The sequence below is a fragment of the Musca autumnalis genome, unplaced genomic scaffold (assembly GCF_047663935.1).
Source record: "Musca autumnalis isolate F117 unplaced genomic scaffold, ASM4766393v1 scaffold_3, whole genome shotgun sequence".
NCBI lineage: Eukaryota > Metazoa > Arthropoda > Insecta > Diptera > Muscidae > Musca > Musca autumnalis.
The window spans coordinates 9,561,941-9,574,716 of record NW_027411866.1 but is presented as its reverse complement, the minus strand read 5'-3'; the positions used below and the strand labels follow the sequence as shown (position 1 = coordinate 9,574,716).

The 12,776-nt window shown below is 35.4% G+C and overlaps 1 protein-coding gene and 1 long non-coding RNA gene across 4 annotated transcripts; one reads left to right on the top strand and one right to left on the bottom strand.

Annotated features, from left to right (window-relative positions):
• Positions 1 to 5,967: 5,967 nt before the first annotated feature.
• Naa30A (N(alpha)-acetyltransferase 30 A) lies at positions 5,968 to 9,931 on the bottom strand. 3 transcript variants are annotated; one of them, XM_073971838.1, is made up of 4 exons: positions 9,841 to 9,931; positions 8,773 to 9,547; positions 8,468 to 8,713; positions 5,968 to 7,473 (listed from the first exon to the last, which is right to left on the bottom strand). In XM_073971838.1, exons 2-4 carry the CDS (start codon positions 9,529 to 9,531, stop codon positions 7,309 to 7,311), a joined length of 1,170 nt encoding a protein of 389 aa, XP_073827939.1. In that variant the 5' UTR covers positions 9,532 to 9,547; positions 9,841 to 9,931; the 3' UTR covers positions 5,968 to 7,308. The 3 variants fall into 3 exon arrangements, with proteins under 3 accessions (XP_073827939.1, XP_073827937.1, XP_073827938.1); XM_073971836.1 differs by having other exon boundaries at positions 9,605 to 9,927; XM_073971837.1 differs by having other exon boundaries at positions 9,614 to 9,899.
• A 287-nt stretch (positions 9,932 to 10,218) lies between these two features.
• LOC141396398 (uncharacterized) lies at positions 10,219 to 11,881 on the top strand. The gene is made up of 2 exons (XR_012411154.1): positions 10,219 to 10,592; positions 10,730 to 11,881. It is a non-coding gene; the product is annotated as an uncharacterized lncRNA (long non-coding RNA).
• Positions 11,882 to 12,776: the final 895 nt, after the last annotated feature.

Here is a 12,776-nt window from a genome sequence, read left to right as displayed (position 1 = left end):
AAGATAACCGAAGATCTTTGGGGGGCTTCTATAGACAGCAGAAGACCTTTGGAGATATTTTTTAGACAACAGAAGACCTTTTTAGGTCTTCTAAACCAACAGAAGACCTCATCAGGTCTTTTAAAAACAACAGGAGACCTTTTTAGATCTTCTAAAAACAACAGAAGACCTTTGGAGGTCTTCTAAAGACAAGAGAAAACATCAGGAGGTATTCTAAAGACATTATAAAAAAGAAAAGCCTCTACAGGTCTCACATGGACAACAGAAGATCTTTGGAGGCATTTTATATACATCAGAAGATCTTTTGAGGTTTTCTAACGACAACAAAAGACCTCTTCAAGTCTTCTAAAAAAGTCATCTCCGGTGAACTGTTGTATGGGAAAAGTCATCGCCGGTGAACTTTTGTATGGGAAAAGTCATCTCCGGTGAACTTTTGTATGGGAAAAGTCATCTCCGGTGAACTTTTGTATAGGAAAAGTCATCTCCGGTGAACTTTTGTATGGGAAAAGTCATCTCCGGTGAACTTTTGTATGGGAAAAGTCATCTCCGGTGAACTTTTGTATAGGAAAAGTCATCTCCGGTTAACTTTTGTATAGGAAAAGTCATCTCCGGTGAACTTTTGTATGGGAAAAGTCATCTCCGGTGAACTTTTGTATAGGAAAAGTCATCCCCGGTGAACTTTTGTATAGGAAACGTCATCTCCGGTGAACTTTTGTATGGGAAAAGTCATCTCCGGTGAACTTTTGTATGGGAAAAGTCATCTCCGGTGAACTTTTGTATGGGAAAAGTCATCTCCGGTGAACTTTTGTATAGGAAAAGTCATCTCCGGTGAACTTTTGTATGGGAAAAGTCATCTCCGGTGAACTTTTGTATGGGAAAAATCATCTCCGGTGAACTTTTGTATAGGAAAAGTCATCTCCGGTGAACTTTTGTATAGGAAAAGTCATCTCCGGTGAACTTTTGTATAGGAAAAGTCATCTCCGGTGAACTTTTGTATGAGAAAAGTCATCTCCGGTGAACTTTTGTATGGGAAAAGTCATCTCCGGTGAACTTTTGTATGGGAAAAGTCATCTTCGGTGAACGTTTGTATGGGAAAAGTCATCTCCGGTGAACTTTTGTATGGGAAAAGTCATTTCCGGTGAACTTTTGTATAGGAAAAGTCATCTCCGGTGAACTTTTGTATGGGAAAAGTCATCTCCGGTGAACTTTTGTATGGGAAAAGTCATCTCCGGTGAACTTTTGTATAGGAAAAGTCATCTCCGGTGAACTTTTGTATAGGAAAAGTCATTTCCGGTGAACTTTTGTATGGGAAAAGTCATCTCCGGTGAACTTTTGTATGGGAAAAGTCTCCGGTGAACTTTGGATAGGAAAAGTCATCTCCGGTGAACTTTTGTATAGGAAAAGTCATCTCCGGTGAACTTTTGTATGGGAAAAGTCATCTCCGGTGAACTTTTGTATAGGAAAAGTCATCTCCGGTGAACTTTTGTATGGGAAAAGTCATCTCCGGTGAACTTTTGTATAGGAAAAGTCATCTCCGGTGAACTTTTGTATAGAAAAAGTCATCTCCGGTGATCTTTTGTATGGGAAAAGTCATCTCCGGTGAACTTTGTATGGGAAAAGTCATCTCCGGTGAACTTTTGTATAGGAAAAGTCATCTCCGGTGAACTTTTGTATGGGAAAAGTCATCTCCGGTGAACTTTGGATAGGAAAAGTCATCTCCGGTTAACTTTTGTATGGGAAAAGTCATATCCGGTGAACTTTTGTATGGGAAAAGTCATCTCCGGTGAACTTTTGTATAGGAAAAGTCATCTCCGGTGAACTTTTGTATGGGAAAAGTCATCTCCGGTGAACTTTTGTATGGGAAAAGTCTTCTCCAGTGAACTTTTGTATGGGGAAAGTCATCCCCGGTGAACTTTTGTATAGGAAATGTCATCTCCGGTGAACTTTTGTATGGGAAAAGTCATCTCCGGTGAACTTTTGTATAGGAAAAGTCATCTCCGGTGAACTTTTGTATGGGAAAAGTCATCTCCGGTGAACTTTGGATAGGAAAAGTCATCTCCGGTTAACTTTTGTATGGGAAAAGTCATATCCGGTGAACTTTTGTATGGGAAAAGTCATCTCCGGTGAACTTTTGTATAGGAAAAGTCATCTCCGGTGAACTTTTGTATGGGAAAAGTCATCTCCGGTGAACTTTTGTATGGGAAAAGTCTTCTCCGGCGAACTTTTGTATAGGAAAAGTCATCCCCGGTGAACTTTTGTATAGGAAAAGTCATCGCCGGTGAACTTTTGTATGGGAAAAGTCATCTCCGGTGAACTTTTGTATGGGAAAAGTCATCTCCGGTGAACTTTTGTATGGGAAAAGTCATCTCCGGTGAACTTTTGTATAGGAAAAGTCATTTCCGGTGAACTTTTGTATAGGAAAAGTCATCTCCGGTGAACTTTTGTATGGGAAAAGTCATCTCCGGTGAACTTTTGTATAGGAAAAGTCATCTCCGGTGAACTTTTGTATAGGAAAAGTCATCCCCGGTGAACTTTTGTATAGGAAAAGTCATCTCCGGTGAACTTTTGTATGGGAAAAGTCATCTCCGGTTAACTTTTTTATGGGAAAAGTCATCTCCGGTGAACTTTTGTATGGGAAAAGTCATCTCCGGTGAACTTTTGTATGGGAAAAGTCATCTCCGGTGAACTTTTGTATGGGAAAAGTCAGCTCCGGTGAACTTTTGTATGGGAAAAGTCATCTCCGGTGAACTTTTGTATGGGAAAAGTCATCTCCGGTTAACTTTTTTATGGGAAAAGTCATCTCCGGTGAACTTTTGTATGGGAAAAGTCATCTCCGGTGAACTTTTGTATGGGAAAAGTCATCTCCGGTGAACTTTTTTATAGGAAAAGTCATCCCCGGTGAACTTTTTTATAGGAAAAGTCATCTCCGGTGAACTTTTGTATGGGAGAAGTCATCTCCGGTGAACTTTTGTATGGGAAAAGTCATCTCCGGTGAACTTTTGTATAGGAAAAGTCAACTCCGGTGAACTTTTGTATGGGAAAAGTCATCTCCGGTGAACTTTTGTATGGGAAAAGTCATCTCCGGTGAACTTTTGTATAGGAAAAGTCATCTCCGCTGAAATTTTGTATAGGAAAAGTCATCTCCGGTGAACTTTTGTATAGGAAAAGTCATCTCCGGTTAACTTTTGTATGGGAAAAGTCATCTCCGGTGAACTTTTGTATGGGAAAAGTCATCTCCGGTGAACTTTTGTATAGGAAAAGTCATCTCCGCTGAAATTTTGTATAGGAAAAGTCATCTCCGGTGAACTTTTGTATAGGAAAAGTCATCTCCGGTTAACTTTTGTATGGGAAAAGTCATCTCCGGTGAACTTTTGTATGGGAAAAGTCATCTCCGGTGAACTTTTGTATAGGAAAAGTCATCTCCGGTGAACTTTTGTATGGGAAAAGTCATCTCCGGTGAACTTTTGTATGGGAAAAGTCATCTCCGGTGAACTTTGGTATGGGAAAAGTCATCTCCGGTGAACTTTTGTATAGGAAAAGTCATCTCCGGTGAACTTTTGTATGGGAAAAGTCATCTCCGGTGAACTTTTGTATGGGAAAAGTCATCTCTCCCTCCCTGGGGGGGTTACTCTGTATTGCGATGCGTTTGCGTTTGGTATTTTGTTAACGCAAGATATTTGCATTAACGCACGATTTTGACATACGCTTTTGTATTACAGATTGCGGCTATGCCAGAAAGGAAAAAGGAACAAAAATAGCTGCGAAAGGACATACGTAAACGAATTAGAGACGCATTTAATTTCCTTACGCATCGCATTTTTCTTACGCATCGCAATAGAGAGTAACCCCCCAAAGAATTTTGGAGGTCTTCTAACGACACAAGAACACCTGTTTCTGCCTAGAATTTTTTCAATTCATTGGATTACCTAGGTTTTCACATATATTTGGTAAACAAATCAAAAATAGAGGACATAAGGTACGCCAATGAAAATAAAGGACAAATAGAGTAATTAAAAAAAGAGCACGGATACCTGAAATAGAGTACTCTACTCTGTCCATGTTTTGGTACCACCTGATACCAGTTATTTTGAAAATTTTATCTACATTATCTGTCTGAATTAGCTATATTTTGGCATTTAGGGTTCACATTGGTCTACAAACATCTTCGCAAAAATTTGTGAACATAGGTTCACATTTTGGAATAGCCTGCATAAAAGGGTTATTATTACATTTTCGGACAAGATTGGATGTCCATTGATGTTTATGGTTTCAATTGATTAAAAACTTCTCCATCAAAAATTGTGGACAAATATGGACAAGACTACCCCATATAACGGCACCGCCCGATGTCAGGTATTTTTAAGTTTTTAGCTGGCCGAAGCTAATGTTAGGTATTCCCTGTGGCCAAAAAACTTCTCCACCTAAAATTGTGGTTATTAGTGCTATCGTAGCAGAAATAACATTAATTATTCCATATAAGTTCAGAATATTTCATGGTGGGGGTAAAAGAAGTTGTTCATGACGCGTTTGAGGTGAATTTTGACGAATCCTACCCATTCCAGCCCGAAGACAAGGTGGTACTCGCGAAAACCCATCGCTCAAATGCTACCTCAACCACTTTTAATGCATCCCTCCCCTCCTTCGTATTCTGAAACTCAAATATTCCCAGTATGAGTCCTTATCGGCGACCGCTGGTTGAACCCATGCCGACCAGACAAAGTTTGGGTTTGAATGTCGTTTTCTTGGGCTAAGTTTGTGGACCTTCGGAATAGTTAATATGCTGTACAACCCTTTGTTGTTGTAAAAATTCGGCTGTGAATTCAACTTACTTCGCTGTGGAAACTTCAACCGAGCAGGACTCAGATCGTTATAGAGCGTCGATTCGATTATTGTGAGAAGGAGAGGGTTTTCCTTGTGTCATATGTTTGTCAGGTTGCCACTCCGCCATTGTCTGACGCTTCAAGCTAGCGTCGGAACACCTTTACCCCTTTCAATAAACGGCTGCAGGCCTTAAAACTCTCCGCCAGGAGAGTTAACACCGGTTCAGCTACATTCTGAAGCATCGTTGGTGATAGTATACCATCCGGCCTCGACGACTTGTAAGATTGAAAGCTATAATCGACCATTGAAATCTTAGCAGACTACTTAATCTATATATTAGCTGTTTATCCTCTTCAGTGGGGTATTGATTAGTGCTTGTTGTAGGCAGCGTACCATTAAGGCCCGCACCCCCTGACACAGTAGACAGGGAGTTTACATTTAGAATAAGGTTGAATATCTTTCATATACTCACTAAAGCTGACTTCCGCTTAGCTTTCTTGACTTCACCCTTGTATATATTGAAATTAACCTTGTAGGCATCCCACTCAGTGCTTATTTTCGTCTTACTGACTTTATTATAAGATTTTCTAGTTTTAGGTGCTTTACGATTTGTAGCAGCTTCGTAAAGCAGCTAAAACTGGTTGAGATTTCCTCCCCGGATATGTGATAGCAAGACAGAGAATTTTGTAGCCTCCAGCGCTTTGACTTCTTCTGGCATTTCTATGGGTACCCAGCTTGACTCCAAGTATAGAGATTTGAAAGATTATCATCCTGTGATTCGAGAAGAAACACTTTTCAGATACTTTATCAATCTTTATATCAGAGTCGCCAAAGTTGGTGAGGGTTATACATCCCCCCGTTATCTATTTTCAAAAGTTGGCGTGTTACTCCCTATTACATATTCTAAAATTATACTGAACTAGGGCGATTGTGCTTGGGAATTGGAAACATGACCTTCACGATCCAAAGTTTAACAGCCACAAACATCACTTTAATCCGCAATGCTGTATCTTTCAATCTTTCGTTTTCATTAGATTACCATACCATTTATGACATTTAGCTTTAAGGACAATATGAATATATAGCATAGTTTTAGGAGGTAGCTGAATTTCACCACATACAATGTTAATAAAACACCACTACTTAAATATATATGGATTTTTCACTTGTTATGTTGTTGGTTTTTATTTAACTTTATTTACATTTCGAAATTATAAATATCGTTTCTTAAATTTTGTTGTTGTTGTATAATTAGAACTCATATTAAACATAAAACTTAATTATACATTTTAACCATGATCAATCGAAATATTGAATTAACCAGACAAAAAAGTGTTTGTTTGGTGTAGTACAAAATCGTCAACAAGGTGAAATTATGACAAGGACAACTACGGTAAATGCTTTCACCTTGATTTGCAACTTTTATACTCCACCAAAATAAAAAAAAAAAAAAAAACAAAGAAAACACGAGTAAGTGAATTAAGAAAATCAAAATTACAAGTGATGGTGAATTTTTATGTTCTACTCTCTATATGCTTGTTCCTTACTAGTTAGTATTAGTTTGTTGTTTTCGTTTTTTGTTTATTCTAAATAGGGATGGTTGTTATTGGTTTTCTTTTGTAGTTTTAAGGCTTTGAATAGTGAAGCTCAAACCTTTAAAGAGTTAAGTTCCTTTTTGTTGATTAGAATTTTATTTAGAAAATAATGTAACAGAGAACCCACCAAGAATTTGACAAGAAACACGAAATTTAGATTTGCTTCATTAAGACACTTGGCTTTGTTGTTGATTTTGTTTTTTTGAAAATTGTTGTGAATAGTTAAGGAAGCAAGAGCAACATTTAGACTCTACAAAAGGGCAAGTAAAGAAAGACACATGCATACATACATTTAATATAAACACTAAATTTGTTATTTTTTTAGTACAGCTTCGCTTGCCTCAGCCGTTTTTTGTTTTTAATTGCTTTTTCATACTCAAATGTTCAAAAATATTTTTTTATATTCACATAATTAGCCATACTTTAGCAAAATAATAACTTAAATTTTGGTGTAATTGTTGTTTAGCATACAAAATATACACACAATTAAAATAAATTTGAAACTATTTTTTAACATTAAAATATAAAACTGTTTTTGTTTTGTATAAAAAGAAATTGTTGTTTAAGGAGAAGACAGAAATTTTCTAGTTAAATGATCTGTTTATGTTTTTGTGCTACATAATATGTATTGTTGTTGTTGGTTTTGATTTGTACCAAACAAAGTAATCAAACAGAGAGACAGAAATAACAGACCTTTTAAAAAGTACAATAATAGTTTATTATTTTTGTATGTGTTATTGATTGGTGGCGATGGTGGTTTATGGTTGTTGTTTCTTCTTGCTTCTTCTGTATTGCATTATTAGCATAATTGTTAGTTTAATAGTTTACAAACATAATGTATTATTTATATTCTTTTGTGGTTTTTTGTTCATTTCGTTTGCTATAAATAATCTCATCTAAACCAAAGTTTTAAACGCAATGCATCAACACCGTTTAAGTAGTAACGAAACAGACGTTTATCTCGTACAAAACCCAAATTTTCGTATAGACGCAATGCAGGTAAATTACTCATTTCAGTTTCCAATACAACTTCATCAGCATTATCAGCTAGCATGGCCTATAATGGGAAGGAAAAGAAACAAAGGAAAGAGTTTTAATATCAGATCTAAAAAAATTACGAAAAAGATATGCCGTACATGGCTACACAATAGAAAAACAAAAGATCTTCCTTCTTTCTATAGAAAGCCTGACAACAAAATGTGTTCTTTTATAACAAATCTGAATATATAAAAAGAATGTTTTCCCTTTGTAGAAACCCAGGCGAAGGTCCAGAAGCAGACCTGGGCAAGGTATTCTTTGCTCGGAGGTCCTAAAAAGTATTCTGTAGAGTTGTGTCAAATGAACTATATTGTACTATCTAGTTCACTACTACGCAGAATCAATGGCCAACACAATTTGTGTCAACAAACTACGTATCACACTTTTGATTTTATGACATTACTAATACGTTTTAGAACTAGTACAGTGAACTAGATTACCCAACTTTAGTATTCTGTCTATTCCAGGTCTTATATTTGACTTGATAAAAGAATTCTATCTATAGAAAACCGTTTAAATGTTTCTCTCAATAGAAGACTTAATAAAGTTTTCTTGTTATAGAAGGCATAATAATGATACAGAATCTAATATCGTAATCAGAACAAAAAGTCCTATCTATCTCTGCGGAAAATGTCTAGTAAATCTTTATCCAATCTGTACCGTAACCGTAAGCCACAAACTTCTATGAAATCTATTATATCTTTTAGTTTAGCCGAACCATTTAGATTTTGTTGAAATTTTTACTACAGGTACGTCGTGGGATTAGAAACGAATTTTTCGAAATATGGACTCATTGAAATTTTAAGTTTTAGGTAACTTTCTAGTCTTCTCCCATGGTAGACATACTAACAAAAAAACTACTGAAATGGTTCCCTCAAAATATATATACTTTTTCCAAAGATTGTCCTTAAATTTTTTGGTCAGAACTTCATAAGATTGGCTAATCCTATGGAATACATTAGCAGCAATAATACTGCAACGTCTTAAAAACAAGTAACTCTTTAGTTACCCACCTCAATAGCCTTTTGCACTAATGTAGTACCAATTTTCAATTTCCTATATTCTTTGCGTACAGCCAACATGGCTATATAGCCACGTCTAACATTCATGTGCATGTCCAGCTTGCACACAATAGCACCAACATATTCATTCCCATGGGCTGCCAGGAAACACAATTTTGGCCAATTATAAATGAAATAACGATAAGTGTAAATTGAATATGGTTCGGACAGTTCGGCTTGGATTAAACGCATAATATCCTAAAAGACAGAAAAGGAATTAATATACGCAAATCCACATGAAATCTCATCAAGCTTACATGCATTTGTAATTCTGATTCATATTCCTTGTACTCGATATGAACATTAGATAAATCCAAAGCGGGTGTGATAGGATTTAGCACAGCGGATGTTGCAGTTGTTTCTTCTATAGCACTGGAGGAAGCTTTAGCGTCTGCTGGAGACGTTTTAATTTGTTCTTGTTGTTCGTTTGTTTGGGGCTTTGGGGTCATGGCAGTGTTGTTACAGGATTCGGTTTCTGTTGTAACACTATTTTCAGGGGCAGGGTTAAAACCATTGTGTAAATGTTCCTCCTCCTCATTATTTACCTTAGCAGAAGAACAATTACCATTTTCCCTATTAATGGTCGTCTCGGATGAGGCTAATGTATCTGTGCTAGGATTCTTTTTATTATTAGGCTTTCGTTTAGATTTTTTGCTAGATATCAGACTTATATCATCGCCTTCTTTGTGGTGGCCATTTAGTATAGGTTCAGTACTATTGGTTGTGGGAGTAGTACTATTATTACTATTTAGTAATGGGTTTTGTGTTACAAGGCCATTAACCTTATTGCTGGTGCTGTTGTTACTTATATGTAACTGTTGCTTTAACTGATCTTTCAAACCATTTATGTCCGCTGTCATCGCCACTGACCCCACCACTTGAGACAATTGGTGGTCTTCTTCACTTGTCGTCGTTGTTTCATTTCTGGAGCTCTTCTTTTTATTTTTAGACTTTTTCTTTGACTGCTGCTGTTGTTGTTGCTGTTGCACCGTACAACTCACCTTGATGTCTTCCATTGTTTTTCTTTTATATCTATAGAAATTAATTTATTATAAAATAATTAAGTGCATATTATTATTGAGGACTTGCCAATATTACTCTTCCTGGTTTTTTTGTATCCTTCTAATTGTCAATTACTCTCTTTTAGAAGTGACTAAAAAATATGAAATATGACAATTCACTCTCCTATAAATTTTCTTTTCTTGCAGGCTTTCAATGTTTGATATAAAACTTCACATGTTTTCCAATGCCATACACAGCTTTTCATTTGAAATTATTTTTTAATGTTTTTTAAAACAAATTATTTCGTTTTTACTATTCCTTACGTGATTTTTGTTCTACTCGAAAATGATTTTGCACGACAAGAATTTTTTTATATATCAATGGGGAGAGAACATATGTTAGGGTGCATCTGTCATAGAGGCGTGTGACAGGTGACAGAAGAGAATAGAAATGCATAAAAGTGTAATTGGTTGGTGTTAATTTCTTGAAATGAGCAATATAAATTAAATAAATTATATGAATGAATTAATTATAATATTAAACAATTTGGAGAGTAGTTTTGTTATAGGGTTTGTAGAAATAATGCCATGCTTCTTCCGTCTATATAAATGAGTGTATTTTGTAGTAGTACATATTTATACAACTCTGTTGTTCAATTAGTCGATAACGTATTGTAATGAAGTAATCAGCTGATTTCCTTTGATAAACGGGTTGATACGTTTCGAGTGTGAATTTTATTTGAATGACATTCAATATAATAGCATGATATAAAAAGAAAAGAAGAAAACGTTCTAACAAGACAACAATTAAACAAAAATGAGATCATATTAAATTTGGCAACACAAGAATTTGCATGGGTTCACAGTTTTAGAGGCTTTGCTTTTGAGGAAGAAGATATGATTCAGGGTTCCAGGATTTCGTCGGTAAACGGTCATTCATTCCAAAACATTCTCAGACCTTCCCCGATTATTATAAGTCTTCTTTTGTCAAAGTTTGGATTTAACGAGCAAATTTATAGTTGTTGTTGTTGTAACAGCATGAAACTTATGTGAAGCATTGGTTTCTCGTCAATCCGGTAAGTAAGAACCCGATTTATAGGTATATGTGCTAGCCCGAAGGACAGTGACTTGTTGCTCTGAGTTCACCTTTCTTAATTTACTCTCTTATATCATTTGTAATCTTATTTTATCAAATGGGATTTTTTTTTTACAGGAAAGCAGATGAAGTACTATGACGTCAAGTGGATAATCGAATAGATTTAAATGCCTTAGGTATTTCAAACAACTGGGCTGTTATATGCATCTGAGGCAGGGGTACTTCCGCGAAAGCTGTAGGTGTTAATTTGCGTTGAAGGTGAAACTTGACGTCGTATTAATAACCACGCATGCTTCGTCACCAACAAAATCAAACGTATCGAGTTACAACGATTATGCTGACCACGGTACTAAGGCCAATTCCGCTAGAAGGACCAAGTGGGATATTTTGAACGTAAATTTCCCGCTAGTTTTATCACTTTCTCCTTTAAGTTGAAACGGCGGAAAGGCAAAATTAACGGTGAATTTTCCTTCAGAATAACCCCCCACCAGAAAGGCGATATCTTAATATAAGACACTCAAGAAATGGCGCAGTTTGAAGTCGATCAGAAGTTCAACATATAATAAGAAATTTTAATTTAGGAGCCTGCTAACAAAGTGTTTTCATTATGTTATTACTTCATTCTTTTTATAAATACCTTACAGTGTTTTATTTAAATGCCACTGTTTAACCCAATTAAATGCTTAATTGATATTTAAACATTTCATTGATACAGTTAACTAAGTTTTTGTAATAGGTAGTTATAATAAAATTTTGCTACCGTTTGCCAGTGGCAACTGCCATGATTTTCCTTTCTTTGTCTTTAAGTGTGGGGCGGCTATTCAGCCTTAGCCAACTAGATAAAATAGTGAAGGCGTTTTCCACACATTTCTTGCATTTACTTTATTCACATGCATGCATACCAGCATATCAACGACGTACAGCAATTGGAAGAGATATATGTATGTATTAAATGTCCGTTTTTTGCGGGAATGATATACCCAGTGGAAAATTTGATATTAATGACATTAGTCAAAATCGAATGTTAATAAGAAATTATTTTTAGTTGAATATAGAAAGAAAATTTTTAGTTAAATATAAAAGTAATTGGCCTTATAAGCGAGGTACTTTTAGAAGTAGATCATATGGGAATTATTATTATTATTCGTTTCTATATTTTTTTTTTTTATTTTTTTCTATATATATTTTTATTTTTAACTTAGATTTTACTTATGTATATACATAGTTATACCAATACCACTGCAAAATAAAGAATTAATTAAATTAAAATATTCATTACTCTTGGAAATATAAGCTGACACAAACGATATGGTTATCTGATCGTTAAACCTATGGAAATATTATTTCTTATTTGTTTCCACCGGCATCTTCATTGGCGTGCAATCACTTGCAAATGAAGTGTTAGTTTGCCTCCACGAGCGTTGCTATTGAGGCGAATATGAAATCATTTCTTATTTTCTTTTACGCAAAAAGTAACTCCATTTAATTCACATACATATTTCAATATACATACATATGCAAGTACATACATACATATGTATATCAACACATTAGGTAATACTGATTTAGGAGTTGTTGTTGTACAAGTAATTTAAGAAATATTTAAGTGCATACTTTTATCGAAATGAAGTGAAAAAGAAAAATAGTTATGAACTGAATTTTTATGATATGGTTTTACTTTGAGATACAATGCTCATGGTGGGAGAGCAAAATTATTTTCTTCACAAGGGAGATCACTTTTTTAGTGTTTTAATGAACTGTAAGGAACAATGCAGTTCACTATCTCCATGGTCACACCAGATGGGTTTAATTGAAACAATTTCATGAAATCAAGGGTCCCTAGTTCGAGTTCCATAGTGGAGTAATAGCCCATTTAGATATGACTTCATTACCAGGATTTAGCACATTATCAGGTTTTATTTGCTAAATCTAGCCAAAATCTACCAGATTTCCCATACAAAAATAAATCCTCCTATTGAGTGGATTTGTTTTAAATCTGGCATAAATCCTCGTATACAACTCTGTTTTTTGCAACATGTTGCTAGAAAATACAAAAAGTTGCAAGCTGACACAAGAAACAAGGTAGATGCATCGGTGAATTGCTACACTAAAAATAATTTAAAATGTAAAAATTTGAAAACAAGGCGGAAAAATTTAATTTGTT